Source organism: Balaenoptera musculus, chromosome 4 (assembly GCF_009873245.2).
Source record: "Balaenoptera musculus isolate JJ_BM4_2016_0621 chromosome 4, mBalMus1.pri.v3, whole genome shotgun sequence".
NCBI lineage: Eukaryota > Metazoa > Chordata > Mammalia > Artiodactyla > Balaenopteridae > Balaenoptera > Balaenoptera musculus.
The window spans coordinates 34,237,877-34,255,275 of NC_045788.1; the positions used below are offsets into that span (position 1 = coordinate 34,237,877).

The 17,399-nt window shown below is 37.2% G+C and overlaps 1 protein-coding gene across 1 annotated transcript in view; it reads right to left on the reverse strand.

Annotated features, from left to right (window-relative positions):
* Positions 1-17,399, reverse strand: part of GPR149 (G protein-coupled receptor 149) — an 84,120-nt gene continuing 66,721 nt past the window's right edge. Inside the window, exon 4 of the mRNA XM_036851665.1 lies at positions 1-573. Within this exon, the coding sequence (XP_036707560.1) occupies positions 1-573 (573 nt within the window). The remainder of the gene's footprint in view (positions 574-17,399) is intronic.

Below are 17,399 nucleotides of genomic sequence, written 5' to 3' on the forward strand. Positions count from 1 at the left end.
CTAGTTATCCTTGCTTTCTTCTTCTCTTTTCCTATAAGCTTTATTTAACAGCTGGATTTCCTCCTGGTAGCCATCCCTCTCTTGGCTCTGCCTTTTACTGTTCTGCCTGTGTGCTTCAACAGTGTCTGGAATGGAGATGTTGATATCACCATCGGGATTACTTGTGGGTAAAAAGAGAGAATATGAGGCTGTTTCCCCTAAATCACACGAAACAAATCTGTTTTCTTTCCGTGAGTAGCGCAGGGAAGGAGATCTGACCTGTGTGGAGGACTGGCTGATGTTGCTAATAATTGACACCGTGTCCAAGGCCTCTTCATTATCACAAATTTCAAGAACCTCCAAGTGTATTTTCACGCTGGTGTCCGCAAATGTGGAGGGAGAATCTTCTGAGTTTGGTTCATGGCCAACACTTTTGGATCGATAGACTTCTATTTTCTTAGAGGCTGGGGTTATTTTTTGTCCTTCTGTGCTCACCTCATAGGTAGAAAGAGAGAGGGTTTTCCCTGTTGGGGCTTGGAGAGACACGGTCCCCTGGAATGCACACAGGGGAATGGCCAGGGCACCACCGGAACGCTGGGGACAAAAACAAAATGGTTATTATTGAAAACTGGTGTCTGAGATTGGACCATTTAGTAATTCATTTTATTCATCAAAATGGTAAAGTTTTTCTATTTCAAATCCAATTCCATGGAAACCTTTTACAGGTATGAGATTGAAATTCTGTCATCAAAGCTCTGTAGCTTAGTTTCTCCTAGGTCAAATACTACATCTAAATGAGGGCAGTCAGAAACCTATCTTTGAGGATAAAGGGACATATTTCCACAGTTTAAGGCAAAATTTGTGCACTGTGGCCAGCAGGAGATGGGCAGAATATGGGCATAAAATCGAATGCATATTTACACTCTGGAATTGCTTTTATATTTTTGTAACATGTTCAGTTACATTAAAAAGCTTTTATAGGTTGAAAGAAATGCAGACTGTGTTATCAAAATGCACTTTTTTTTCCTGTTTAGTATGCCAGAGAGAGTGACACCTGTGAAACTATGGTCCAAATTAAATACAAAGAATATTTCGACTGTAGGTTTGAGCACACAGAAGAGGAACCAAATGTCACCAGAAGTGTGTGGTACAGTGTGCTTACTTTTCCACAGAGAAATCACAGTCATTAAAGTAAACCCAGTAATAGAGAATGCCCTCACATCCCTGCAAAACTTTTATATTTAAAAGTATTAAAATTTTGTTTTTAAACTGTACTCACCACTGAGAACTGCTTAAGAAATGAAGACTATTTCTTATGATAGTCTGTACCTTATATTGTTGATTCATGCCTTCATACTTTCAGTTGACTCTTTTTGATTACATGTTAGTTTCAGAAGAAGACAGTAATATGCCAACCTTAGAGCAGTGGTGTTAAAGCTAGATCCCCAGACCAGCATTATCTGCATCACCTGGTAAGTTATAAGAAATGCGATTTTTGGGTCCTACCCCAGGCCTACTGAATTAGAAACGCTAGGGATGGGGTTCAGCAGCCTGTATTTTAACAAGCCCTCTAGGTGATTCTGTTGCATGGTGAGATTCAAGATCCATTGCTGTAACTAAAGAAATGCTGTAGCCCAGAACGAGAAGGTGAGGGGAGGGGTGGTTAACAGACTCTTTTTATACTTGTGCCCACCATCTGTAAAGCCTGGAATTACTCACTGGATTGGCTTAAATGTGTCTTTCCACCAGGGGAATGGGCGTGAGGGCTCTTAATGTTTTGTCAATTTAGGATGATCACCCTTCCCAGTTTGCCTGTGACTGTCCCAGTTTTAGCACTGAAATTCCTGCATCCCAGGAAGCCTCTCAGTCCCAAGGAAACCAGGACGGTTGGTCACCCTATTTTCCATGGGCATTTTGTATCTGGACCTAAGAGTAGCTAGAGAAAGCCTAGGACCAGGGTCCCACATTAAAGAACAGTTTGTATTCTCATCTACTTAGGGAAATTTTAAGGGAGGATACATCATGAGCTTCGTTCGGGTGGCTTCATGCCACACCTATTGAATTTCGGGACCAAGAAAAATACAGTCTAGGATGTGTAAGACATTGCACTAGTCTTTCCCAGTTATTCCCTATGGAGTAGGCTTCAATTCTGTTTATCCATTAAGGGACCTGGGGACCTAAATTTAGGGCCTTGCACCCTTAAGGGCCATAAACTTTGAAAACTTACACCATAAAGATCAGTTTGCCCTTCTGCTGAGGCAGAACTTGACCAACTTCACTTGTGTGAAGTTGACTGAAGCAAAAGAGACAGAGGGAAAATACTTAAGTTCATTACTGTACGAGAGCATTGTTTGAGTGCTTTTGGTAAAGGAGGAGTGCCTTCATTTATTTTTTATTCATCATTCATTAAACATTTTCTGAATATTATCTGCAAGTTTCTAAGCTTGCACTGGATGCATTCAAAGACCTCACAGATGGTTGGGTGGGAAAGACATGTAAGAAAGTAAAAATTTCATCTCTAACTATAGTAATAGAGCTAGGAACCAAGCTCAAAGGTGTTCAAGGAATTACCACCTCTGATTGATAGAGAGATTTCATGTAGGGGTGGCATTTGAAATTGATCTTAAGAATCAAGAAAAGATAACAGTTTTAAAGCCTTGCTTTCTGAGTAATAAATCATGAGTTTAAGGGCGAACCTAAAAACTTTCCATCCTGAGAAAAAGTCAGAAACTTCTGTTTCTTTTTTAAAACAAAATTTACCAAGACATTATTTAATCAGAAAATTTGACTGTAGTTTAATAATGTGAATTTTAAGTACAGCCTTCTTTATTCTGAGAGCTAGTTAACCTGAAAGCTGACCTCCTTACATTATACTTTATTGCAAGGAGAAAAAACATCCCTAATCAGTACTTTAAAAATTGTTCATAAGTTTTCTCTTTGGCATGGTACGCTATATAAACAAAGCCCTATGGAGTATGCTAGTTTAAAAAAGATGAGATGAGAGAACTAAGTTATCAGCACCCAGCAGTATTGGCATATTTTTTTAAAAGAACTTTCACTGTAGGATCAAGAGCATAACCATATTTTTATATGTACCAACTTGCATCACTGATGAGCAGTTAATATAAAAGCAAAAGCAAATGTGATTTTTTTTGCATCTGATTTTATACATCCAAATATTGCAGATTTCAATAGCTCCCCCATGCTAACCTCATCTTCAAATGAAAAAACAAGCTTTACTGAGTTATCAAATGACAGCTCATTAAAATTGGCATCTGAGAGCTGCATAGTGCCATAGTTTAGCTAAGTATGAAGTCTGATTATTCTGAAATAGCACACAGAGTGCTGAGTTATCAAAATTATTTTGTGAAACATTCAAAAGACTATGATTGAGAGTCATAGAAGTAAAAACACAGAAACATTATATAGAAATAGATCTGAGCACACTTTATACTCTTAATTCAAAATTGGAAGGTTAGTTTCAGGAAAACGGTACTGTCACTTTAAGCTAATTCAGTTATTTTAATTTTACTGGTTATGAAAGTATTTAATGTATAAGTTGTTTTGGTTTTAGATTTGTATAAGAAGTACAAGTGTAAGGTGTTTACACCAAATTTTGTTTGTATGTCTTTAAGCAAAATCATAAAATTTGATTTGACAATGAGGTTTATATAATTTTTTCTCTTTTGTCTATTATTTAAGTTAGAGAAACATTGCTCTAGGTGAGGGAAAATGGAGCCTGAACTAACGGAGCAGTAACAGAGATTCAGGGAGGGAGCTGACAGAATTTGAGTAAAATCAACAGGATTTTCCACCTCTTTTAGGATATGGAAGGAGGACTAAAATGGAGAGAGATTAGAAGCTAGGAGAACAGACGAATTGAACCACTGTTATATACTAGGACTTGATTAGCTGGTAGGTCTATAGCAAGGGAATGAAGAGACTCTCATATCTTAAGAGCCCATAGAATGCAGAAATACTGAAGCTTATAAACAATTGCATCTCCCTGTGATTTGTGCTACAATAGACTCAGGCTGGAGTATTGTGAGAATGTGGAATAAAAGCACCTAACCTAGGTGGAGTGAGGGAAAAGGAGGCCTGAAAAAAAAAGTTGGAAATAAATAGGAGACAAAAGAAACAATGTTTCCACATGGGAAAACTCTATATTGTAAATATGGCAATTTTCTTTTACTTTATTGGTTTAATACAATTTTAATAAAAATTCCAATGGAATTTTATTTTAGAACTTGGAAAGTTTCTTCTAAGATTTACTTGCAAGTGTAAATGATTATGGATAACCAAGAAATGTGGAAACAGACTAATGAGGTGACTTTGCAAATATAATATGAAGCTACGTAATTAAGACAGACTTTGCAAATGTAATATGAAGCTATGTAATTAAGACAGGGTGTTAATGGCAAGATTTGATCAATCACGCAGAGTCAAGAAACCAGACATAGTATATCATGAATATAGCATTTCAAAATAAGGATCCAAGTGAGCTTTTACATATTATTGGCTATTCATTACAAAATTAAGTTAGACCCCTTTTCATGTTATATGCAAAAATGATTTCTTGAGTCTTAATAATTCTTTTAAAATTCTGAGTGTAGAAGACCTTTCCAAATCAGGAATGAAAATCAGAAGTGACAAAGTACAAGATGGACAGATTTGATTGCAGAAAAATTAAAAATATCTGTGTAGAAATATAAGCAATGGTAAAAGACAAATGGCAGCCTGGGAGACAATATTTGTAGTGTGCATAAAACAAAGTTTAATAGCCATAATATGGAGACTTTCTCCCAAATCAATAAGATAAACATCCCAGTAGGAAAGTGGAAATAGGAAGTGAGTAAAGCAATTAAAGGAAGAAATATAAATGAAGAATAAACATATGAAAAGATATGCAATTTCACTGATAATCAAAAAAAGGTGTAAGTAAAAACACTTGATCATTTTTAGCATCTCAGATTGCCCTCCATCAAAAAAAAAAAAAAAAAAACAAGAAAAAGAAAAAAAAAGATGCCATCTTTCAAGTGTATTTTGATTGTATTTGACTATAAAATAAAAACTACATATACTTACCAGCAATCCTATTTCTGTGAGTCAATTCCACCACCAGATATTCAACCCATAGTAATGTCTATTTCAGCACTGTCGTAAAGTAGAAATACCCTAAATGTCCATCATTCAGAAAATAGTTGAATGAATTATGGTACAGTAATATACTGGAAAACTGTCTTGAAAGAATGAGGTAAAACTATGAGTTGTGCCTGGGTTAAATAATTTCAATACATTTTAAGTTACAAAAGCAAATTACAAAGTAATATGTATGGTATAATCTAGTTTTCTTGCAGAAAAACACCAGAAATCAACCCAGAAAATTACACATGTATAGGAATAAAAAATACACAGACACAAACACACCTGTATACTATAGGCATAGAAAAAGGTTTGAAAGGCTACATACCAAACAATTCTTTTCTCTGTAAGTGGATGGGAGGGAGGATTTTTTTTTTTTTTTTTTTTAATTTTTGGCTGCATTGGGTTCTCATTGCTGCACGCAGGCTTTCTTTTAGTTGCGGCGAGTGGGGGCTACTCTTCGTTGTGGTGCACGGGCTCTAGGCGCACAGGCTTCAGTAGTTGTGGCGCATGGGCTCAGTAGTTGTGGCACGCGGGCTTAGTTGCTCCGCGGCATGTGGGATCTTCCCGGACCAGGGCTCGAACCCGTGTCCCCTGCTTTGGCAGGCAGATTCTTAACCACTGCACAACCAGGGAAGCCCTGGAGGGAGGATTTTGAGTTTTATATTTTTAAATTATTTGATGATTTTGCTCATGGAAGTTGATTAGGTAGTAGAAGAGGCAGAGAGTGGAAAATATCACTAGAAGGAAATCTAGAATACAAGGGTAGGGTGATGCCTATGATAGTAATCAGCCTCAGGGTTCAATTAGGTAGTCAGATTGGGGTTTGTGCTGCTTTGGGGGTTTGTGCTACATTTGGGGTTTGTGTTGCATTGGGGGTTTATGCTATTTTTAGGTCAGGAGAGAGGAGACAAGCTGGATGAAGGGTACTGTCTCAAAATTTTGCCCTAACAGTTTGGTTGGTTAGAATGAGAGTCCCCATTGGGGTACAGCTTATTTTCCATTCACATTTTAAAAGTGTAGACAATGGCACTTACAATAAGAAAAATAAAAAATTTTAATTATTAGAAAGGAAAAGGATCCTCTGATCCTAGGCAGGCACAAATTTATAGCACTCTCAAAGTGGCCAGGGTCTGTAATGAGTCAGATTCTCCTCATTAATTTTACTGGAAAAACTACTATAAACATTTGAGTCCAACAAGATGTCAATGTAAACAATGAGTTCAAATAAACAAAGAATTCCACTTCAGAAAAACAAACAAACAAAGAAATAGTATAGATCTTGAGTCACAAACTACAGTTCAGCCCACAGGTTTACAAACCATTCTAAAAGTTCAAGAACAATTTCAAAAAGGGACTAAAATAAAAAGCAATAAAATCCTAAGAGAAAATTAATTGTAAGAAGGAGATAATACAAAAGACTGTTAATATTTGGTTTAATTTTTCTTGATTTTTGTACTGGGTTGAATAGCGTCCCCTCCAAAATTCATATCCACCCATGACCTGTGAATATGACCTTATTTGGAAATAACATCTTTGCAGATGTACTCGAATTAGGATGAAGTCATACTGGATTAGAGTGAGCCTTAATCCCAATAACTGGTGTCCTTTTAAGAAAAGAGAAATTTGGACATAGACTCATATAGGGAAGATGGACATGTGAAGAAGGAGACAGCATTTGGAGTTATGCTGTCATGAACCAGGATAGAATCCTCCTCTAGAGCCTCAGAGGAACATGGTCCTGCTGACACCTTGATTTTGGATTTCTGGCCTCCAGAAATGTGAGTCAATAGATTTCTGTTGTTTAAGCTATCCAACTTGTTACAGCTGCCCTAGGAAACTAATACAATGTTTTATGCAAAGAGGCACAAAAATACATATGCATATACACGTTTTGCAAAGTCGTAGGACTGCCTGTTTTCCTGTGGAGACTGGAACTATGTGGCATTTCTGTCAAATCCACATAGAATGTAATCTCCTCAAGGGAAGGGAACATTTCCTTGTTGATCTTTATTTTTTCTGCTACTGCTATCTCTAACAGTGGCTGGCACATCACAGCCCCTTAAAAAATATTTGTTGAGTGAATAAATGTGTGCATGAATGAATGAATCTGCAGCATTGACTTTGTAGGGATTTTAGATTCCATATCTTAACTTTTTTTTTTTTGAAGTATAGTTGATTTACAATGTTGTGTTAATTTCTGCTGTACAGCAAAGTGATTCAGTTATACATATATATACATTCTTTTAAAAATTCTTTTCCATTATGGTTTATCACAGGATATTGAATATAGTTCCCAGTGCTATACAATAGGACCTTATTTATCTTAACTTTCTAAAGCACAAAGCGTAAGATCAATTTTTAAAACTACAGGTTTCCCTTGATATATGAAAGTAGAGCGTTCAGGTGAAAATTTACATAACTTGAAATGGCGTAAAGTGAAGAAGCAATTACCCTAGGACACATCTTGCCAATAGATGCACAAAATTAATTGAGATAAAGCACAGATGCTCATAGACACAGTTCAAAGCTATGGCGGCTTGATGCCGAGATGCTGAGTATATTTTTCAGAGAAGGAGCTGAGCGCTGCGATTCTCGCAGCTCTGGGTGTGCTCTGCTTCTATAAAGGCTTGTTGCAAAACAAAAACTGAATGTTATTTTCACTTTTTGCCTTTCTTATTTAAGGCAAAAATCCTCTTTGGATTTCTTTCAGTTAGCGAAAACTGGTACTAATGTAGGTCTTTCGTAAAAGCGAAGTGGAATAAAAGTGAATTTTCGAAAAGCAGCGAACACCTGTATTGTTGTTTAAAATTTATCTATTTTTATTTTAACAGCCCTATATAATAACTGATGATAGTTACAAGTGCATCAGAAGGTCATATTGGAACATATTCTTTTTTGAAAATAAAATAGGATATTGAGGGACTGAATTGTATGTGAAAGTTTATTGCATTATAAAAAATGGTAGATTCAGAGAACATAAAACTACTCATTTCGTAGTCTCTGCGTTCTTTCCATTTAAAAGCCTATGAATTAGCATATGCTGTCAGGAATAGTGCCAATCCATTATTGCTGTATTCCTGAGTGTAGGTGGCTGGGAGCTTTTTTATTTGAAAATGAAAAGCGGTTTTCAAAACCTCAGAAATGCTTCAGAAGGAGAGATCATGCCATGTAAACACATTAGCACAAATAATCTGCTGTGATAATTGATTCAGACTAACTGACCTTGAGCATAATGAACTTTTTATTTCTTCACTATAAGCCTCTAAGTGAAATCAGGGTGAAATTATAATATAAAAGAGTTGCTCCAAAATATCTCTCCTAACAGGTGAAGTTTCTGTTGATTATCTGAATCATTCAATTTATGAAAGATGTATTACAGCATGTAGGATCATAGGACTCACCAGAGACCATTTTATAAAGGGAGAACTGACAGCCAGAGAGGTGAAACTACCTGCCCAGGGTCACACAGGTAATAGTAGTAGGACTGGCACCAGGACTCAGGTGTCATAACTCCCAGTTAAAGGCTCTTCCCACTGCACTATGTGGTTACTTTGAAAGAAATCTGCTTAGCCAGGGATGGTGGATCAAGGGTTTTCTGCCCAGGAAGCTAGAATTCTATCACTAACTCATGAATAATCCAAGTGACTGACAATTTTAATCTAAATTAAAATCATATAGATGATTTAGGTGACTTTCAGGAATCAAAAAGTACAGACATTGAGGAATTAAGTCAAGCAGACCATCTAAGAGACCTTGGAGGAGAAGAGATAGGGAAACAAAAAAATAGCAGGGAGAGTGAGAACTTTGTAAGAAAAACAATAAACTAGACTTTTAATAATTTACTTCTGGAATTTTATTTAAAACTGTGTGACTACTATATTTTCATATATTCAAGTCCCCAAATATTCCTTGTGTCATCCTGTCGCCTTCATTTACATCTTTAGTAAACCAAAAAGAAGAACACACATGACGTGCTTAAAGAAAAGAGTAAGAGTGAGAAAATAAGGGCCTCTATAAAGGTCCTATTATGTGGCATGGGAAGTGTTAGGTATTTTAACACATTTCCCATTTAATTCTCAAAGACCTTCGAGCTATAAATTAAGATTTGCCTTGTTAGTGATGAAAAGTCTCACAACTGAGTGACAGATTTAGGATTGATATTCATCATAACAAATATTTACTGATCTGCTGAACACAGCCCATGTATCAGACTTCTTACTAAAGCACTTTATATACATTTTCTTATTTAATTTTCACATCAACCTTATTAAATAGAGACATTCATCACCCCAATTTTATAGAGGACATAATTGAGTCATAGGGAGGTAACTCCAGTTAGTAAATGGCATAGTCAAATCCAAATCCAGGATTATCTGTCTCAAGCCCTCCGTTTTTAGCCGTTTTGCTACTTCAAGGCATAGTGTTAGGGAATAAAACATGAATAACACCTCACTCTCCTAATCCAGCTGGAACCTGCGATGTCATGTGGGAACAAGGGAGAAGGGGGATTTATTCACTTTAGGAAGTGAAAGGAGTATTTAGGGAAGATCTTTAAGAAAAGGGTTTCTACACTTGACTGTAAAAATCCATAAAACGTTATAAACAAACATTTTGTAAATAGAATCTATGCTACAGTGAAAGAATTAACATAATTATAAGAAAAAAAAAAAAAGGGAATTCCCTGGTGGTCAAGTGGTTAGGACTCGGTGTTTTCACTGCTGTGGGCCCAGACTCAATCCCTGGTTGGGGAACTAAGATCCTGCAAGCCACTCGGTGCAGCCAAACAAACAAACAAACAAACAAAACAAAACAAAACCCACCACAATTATTTACATGCAATACTGACATATTGGGCACTTACTGAAAATATATGTACAAAACACTTGGCTAAAAAAGAAATTTAAAATTAGAAAACTCAGAGCATTACTATCATGCACTTTGCAAATACCTCACAAGCACTTATGGCACAGCAAGTGAAGAGCACCAGGCTCCCTGGTAATATTTATGTAACTTTAATGTGCTTCCACAAGATTGTTGTAGAACCACCTGAACGTTGTCAAGAATAAAGTCAAATGCCATATTCCAAACTGAAAAAAAAAGAAAAAGAAAAAAAGAAAATGGTTTCTAAATAGGGTCCTAAAAGATAACTTCAGTTGGCAGCAAAGTAGGAAAAATGTAATCCAGGATTGGGGAACAGTAAGAACAAAGGCAATTGGAATTTTGGGGAAATGACATAGTAGAGGGAAATGAGACTGAAAACAGAGTTTGGGCCCAGGGCCAAGAGCCCTCCACCAGGATAACAAGTTCTGATTGTATCCCATAGGCAAGCAGGAACCACCTATCTTTGTTTATCGAAAGGAAGGAAATTAAGATATATGGAAGGTCTACTATGTACAGGTGCTTCATCTTGGCACTTTACATGTGAAATCTAATTTAATATAATACTCCATAAGGAAGGTAAAATTATTTTCATTTTATAGATAAGTAAATTGAGGTGTGAAGAGGTTAATTAACTTGCTTAGGTTACATAGGAAGTTAAGTTTTGAATTGTGATATATACTCATCTCAGATTCCATATGCTTTCTGCTATGCCTCTTCTGGTCTAACATGATAATTGGGTAGCCTGTGAAATACAGATTGGGGAAGAAGAGTGTGGTGGTAGGGAGACCAATTAGGTAGTTTTTTAAATCATTGTGTACAAAAGAAAAGGGAATCTGAACTTCAGTACTGGTAGTAGAAACACATATGTGGGACGGACTATAGGGGAATTGCATTAGCAAAACTCTTGAGATTGTGGAGGGTCCTGGTGAAATACAGCTATGGAGTCATATATACCTGTCTTTGAACTCGGTTGAGTCACTGTCTTTGTAATCCTTACCTCTCTAAGCCTCAGTTGTCTCATTTGCAAAATATGAAGAATAAATGAGTTAATGAATGTAAAATGATTAGCTGAGTGCCTCACACAAAGTAAGTGCCCATAACTATTAGCTATTTTTGGGAGGTGAGTAAGAGACAGGAAACCACGATGTTTTTGAGATTCTACTGCTAGTGTCTAGTACTAGTAGTTGAGATAAGGAGCTTAGGAGGATGTTGATAATTTAATGCTACTTTAACAATTTTCATCTCCTAGTCATTTTATAATGATTTAAAAATTTTGCCCTGATACTAAAACTAAACAGAGATAATCCAAAAAAGAAAACTACAGAGAGCTATAACTCATTAATATAAATGCAAACATTCTTAACAAATATTAGCAAGTGGCATTAAGCAGTCAATAAAAAGAATTAAACTTCATGACTAAGTGGGGTTTATTCCAAATGCAAGGCTAGTTTCAATATTCAGGAATAGGTTGATGTGACCCACCATATTAATAGGCTAAAGAAGAAAAATCACATGATTATATGAATTGATACAGAAAAACTATTTGACAAAATTCAACATCCATTCATGATAAAAGAAAAGTAAGATCAAGAGTAAGTTCCTTTCCTTGATAAAGAGCATCTATAAAAACTCTATAGCTGAGATTAGGACAAGATGGCGGAGTAGAAGGATGTGCTCTCACTCCCTCTGGCAAGAAAACCAGAATCACAACTAGCTGCTGGACAATCATCGACAGGAGGACGCTGGAACTCACCAAAAAAGATACCCCACATCGAATGACAAGGGAGAAGCCACAATGAGACGGTAGGAGGGGCGCAATCAGAGTAAAATCAAATCCCATAACTGGTGGGTGGGTGACTCACAGACTGGCGAACACTTACACCACAGAAGTCCACCCACTGGAGTGAAGGTTCTGAGCCCCACATCAGGCTTCCCAACCTGGGGGTCCGGCAATGGGAGGAGGAATTCATAGAGAATCAGACTTTGAAGCCTAGTGGGAATTGATTGCTGGACTTCGACAGGACTGGGGGAAACAGAGACCCCACTCTTGGAGGGCGCACACAAAATAGTGTGTGCATTGGGACCCAGGGGAAGGAGCAGTGACCCTGGGGGAGACTGTACCAGACCTAACTGCTGGTGTTGGAGGGTCTCCTGCAGAGGTGGGGGGTGGCTCTGTTTCACCGTGGGGATAAGGACACTGGTGGGGGGGAAGTTCTGGGAAGTACTCCTTGGCATGAGCCCTCCCAGAGTCTGTTATTAGCCCCACCAAAGAGCCCAGGTAGGCTCCAGTGTTGGGTTGCCTCAGGCAAAACAACCAACAGGGAGGGAACCCAGCCCCACCCATCAGCAGTCAAGTGGATTAAAGTTTTACTGAGCTCTGACCACCACAGCAACAGTCAGCTCTACCCACCACCAGAGCCTCCCATCAAGCCTCTTAGATAGCCTCAACCACCAGAGGGCAGACAGCAGAAGCAAGAAAAACTATAATCCTGCAGCCTGTGGAACAAAAACCACATTCACAGAAAGACAGACAAGATGAAAAGGCAGAGGGCTAAATACCAGATGAAGGAACAAGATAAAACCCCAGAAAAACAACTAAATGAAGTGGAGATAGGCAACCTTCCAGAAAAAGAATTCAGAATAATGATAGTGAAGATGATCCAGGACTTCGAATAAGAATGGAGACAAAGATCGAGAAGATGCAAGAAATGTTTAACAAAGACCTAGAAGAATTAAAGAACAAACAAACAGAGATGAACAATACAATAACTGAAATGAAAACTACACTAGAAGGAATCAATAGCTGAGAGAATAGAATAACTGAGGCAGAAGAACGGATAAGTGACCTGGAAGACAGAATGGTGGAATTCACTGCTGCAGAACAGAATAAAGAAAAAAGAATGAAAAGAAAAGAAGACAGCCTAAGAGACCTCTGGGACAACATTAAACGCAACAACATTCACATTATAGGGGTCCCAGAAGGAGAAGAGAGAGAGAAAGGACCAGAGAAAATATTTGAAGAGATTATAGTCGAAAACTTCCCTAACATGGGAAATGAAATAGCCACCCAAGTCCAGGAAGTGCAGTGAGTCCCATACAGGATAAACCCAAGGAGAAACACGCCGAGACACATAGTAATCAAATTGGTAAAAATTAAAGACAAAGAAAAATTATTGAAAGCAGCAAGGGAAAAATGACAAATAACATACAAGGGAACTCCCATAAGGTTAACAGCTGATTTCTCAGCAGAAACTCTACAAGCCAGAAGGGAGTGGCATGATATACTTAAAGTGACGAAAGGGAAGAACCTACAACCAAGATTACTCTACCCGGCAAGGATCTCATTCAGATTTGATGGAGAAATCAAAAGCTTTACAGACAAGCAAAAGCTAAGAGAATTCAGCACCACCAAACCAGCTCTACAACAAATGCTAAAGGAGCTTCTCTAAGTGGGAAACACAAGAGAAGAAAAGGACCTACAAAAACAAACCCAAAACAATTAAGAAAATGGTCATAGGAACATACATATCGACAATCACCTTAAACGTGAATGGATTAAATGCTCCAACCAAAAGACACAGGCTGGCAGAATGGATACAAAAACAAGACCCATATATATGCTGTCTACAAGAGACCCACTTCAGACCTAGAGACACATACAGACTGAAAGTGAGGGGATGGAAAAATATATTCCATGCAAATGGAAATCAAAAGAAAGCTGGAGTAGCTATAATCATATCAGATAAAATAGACTTTAAAATAAAGAAGGTTACAAGAGACAAGGAAGGACACTACATAATGATCAAGGGATCAATCCAAGAAGAAGATATAACAATTATAAATATATATGCACCCAACATAGGAGCACCTCAATACATAAGGCAACTGCTAACAGCTATAAAAGAGGAAATCAACAGTAACACAATAATAGTGGGGGACTTTAACACCTCACTTACACCAATGGACAGATCATCCTAACTGAAAATAAATAAGGAAACAGAAGCTTTAAATGACACAATAGACCAGACAGATTTAATTGATATTTATAGGACATTCCATCCAAAAACAGCAGATTACACTTTCTTCTCAAGTGTGCACGGAACATTCTCCAGGCTAGATCACATCTTGGGTCACAAATCAAGCCTCAGTAAATTTAAGAAAATTGAAATCATATCAATCATCTTTTCTGACCACAACGCTATGAGATTAGAAATGAATTACAGGGAAAAAAACGTAAAAAACACAAACACATGGAGGCTAAACAATACGCTACTAAATAACCAAGAGATCACTGAAGAAATCAAAGAGGAAATAAAAAAATACCTAGAGACAAATGACAATGAAAACACGATGATCCAAAACCTATGGGATGCAGCAAAAGCAGTCTTAAGAGGGAAGTTTATAGCTATACAAGCCTACCTCAAGAAACAAGAAAAATCTCAAGTAAACAATCTAACCTTACACCTAAAGGAACTAGAGAAAGAAGAACAAACAAAACCCAAAGTTAGCAGAAGGAAAGAAATCATAAAGATCAGAGCGGAAATAAATGAAATCGAAACAAAGAAAACGATAGCAAAGATCAATAAAACTAAAAGCTGGTTCTTTGAGAAGATAAACAAAATTGATAAGCCATTAGCCAGACTCATCAAGAAAAAGAGGGAGAGGACTCAAATCAATAAAATTAGAAATGAAAAAGGAGAAGTTACAACAGACACTGCAGAAATACAAAGCATCCTAAGAGACTACTACAAGCAACTCTATGCCAATAAAATGGACAACCTGGAAGAAATGGACAAATTCTTAGAAAGGTATAACCTTCCAAGACTGAACCAGGAAGAAACAGAAAATATGAACAGACCATTCATAAGTAATGAAACTGAAACTGTGATTAAAAATCTTCCAACAAACAAAAGTCCAGGTCCAGATGGCTTCACAGGTGAATTCTATCAAACATTTAGAGAAGAGCTAACACCCATCCTTCTCAAACTCTTCCAAAAAATTGCAGAGGAAGGAGCACTCCCAAACTCATTCTATGAGGCCACCATCACCCTGATACCAAAACCAGACAAAGATACTACAAAAAAAGAAAATTACAGACCAATATCACTGATGAACATAGATGCAAAAATCCTCAACAAAATACTAGCAAACAGAATCCAACAACACATTAAAAGGATCATACAACACGATCAAGTGGGATTTATCCCAGGGATGCAAGGATTCTTCAATATACGCAAATCAATCAATGTGATACACCATATTAACAAATTGAAGAATAAAAACCATATGATCATCTCAATAGATGCAGAAAAAGCTTTTGACAGAATTCAAAACCTATTTATGATAAAAACTCTCCAGAAAGTGGGCATAGAGGGAACCTACCTCAACATAATAAAGGCTATATATGACAAACCCACGGCAAACATCATTCTCAATGGTGAAAAACTGGAAGCATTTCCTCTAAGATCAGGAACGAGACAAGGATGTCCACTCTCACCACTATTATTCAACATAGTTTTGGAAGTCCTAGCCACGGCAATCAGAGAAGAAAAAGAAATAAAAGGAATACAAATTGGAAAAGAAGAAGTAAAACTGTCACTGTTTGCAAATGACATGATATTATACATAGGGAATCCTAAAGATGCCACCAGAAAACTACTAGAGCTAATCAATGAATTTGGTAAAGTTGCAGGATACAAAATTAATGCACAGAAATCTCTTGCATTCCTATACACTAATGACGAAAAATCTGAAAGAGAAATTATGGAAACACTCCCATTTACCATTGCAACAAAAAGAATAAAATACCTAGGAATAAACCTACCTAGGGAGACAAAAGACCTGTATGCAGAAAACTGTAAGACACTGATGAAAGAAATTAAAGATGATACCAACAAGTGGAGAGACATACCATGTTCTTGGATTGGAAGAATCAATATTTTGAAAATGACTATACTACCCAAAGCAATCTACAGATTCAATGCAATCCCTATCAAATTACCAATGGCATTTTTTACAGAACTAGAACAAATCATCTTAAAATTTGTATGGAGACACAAAAGACCCCGAATAGCCAAAGCAGTCTTGTGAGAAAAAAACGGAGCTGGAGGAATCAGACTCCCTGACTTCAGACTATATTACAAAGCTACAGTAATCAAGACAATATGATACTGGCACAAAAACAGAAACATAGATCAATGGAACAAGATAGAAAGCCCAGAGATAAACCCACGCACCTATGGTCAACTAATCTATGACAAAGGAGGCAAAGATATACAGTGGAGAAAAGACAGTCTCTTCAATAAGTGGTGCTGGGAAAACTGGACAGCTACATGTAAAAGAATGAAATTAGAACACTCCCTAACACCATACACAAAAATGAACTCAAAATGGATTCGAGACCTAAATGTAAGTCCAGACACTATAAAACTCTTAGAGGAAAACATAGGAAGAACACTCTTTGACATAAATCACAGCAAGATCTTTTTTGATCCACCTCCTAGAGTAATGGAAATAAAAACAAAAATAAACAAATGGGACCTAATGAAACTGCAAAGCTTTTGTACAGCAAAGGAAACCATAAACAAGAGGAAAAGACAACCCTCAGAATGGGAGAAAATATTTGCAAACGAATCAACGGACAAAGGATTAATCTCCAAAATATATAAACAGCTCATTCAGCTCAATATTAAAGAAACAAACAACCCAATCCAAAAATGGGCAGAAGACCTAAATAGACATTTCTCCAAAGGAGACATACAGATGGCCAAGAAGCACATGAAAATATGCTCAACATCACTAATTATTAGAGAAATGCCAATCAAAACTACAATGAGGTATCACCTCACACTGGTTAGAATGGCCATCATCAGAAAATCTACAAACAACAAATGCTGGAGAGGGTGTGGAGAAAAGGGAACCCTCTTGCACTGTTGGTGGGAATGTAAATTGATACAGCCACGATGGAGAACAATATGGAGGTTCCTTAAAAAACTAAAAATAGAATTACCATATGACCCAGCAATCCCACTACTGGGCATATACCCAGAGAAAACCGTAATTCAAAAAGACGCATGCACCCCAATGTTCATTGCAGCACTATTTACCATAGCCAGGTCATGGAAGCAACCTAAATGCCCATCAACAGACGAATGGATAAAGAAGAGTGGTCCATATATACAATGGAATATTTCTCAGCCATAAAAAGGAACGAAATTGAGTCATTTGTTGAGACATGGAGGGATCTAGAGACTGTCATACAGAGTGAAGTAAGTCAGAAAGAGAAAAACAAATATCGTATATTAACGCATGTATGTGGAACCTAGAAAAATGGTACAGATGAGCCAGTTTGCAGGGCAGAAGTTGAGACACAGATGTAGAGAACAGACATATGG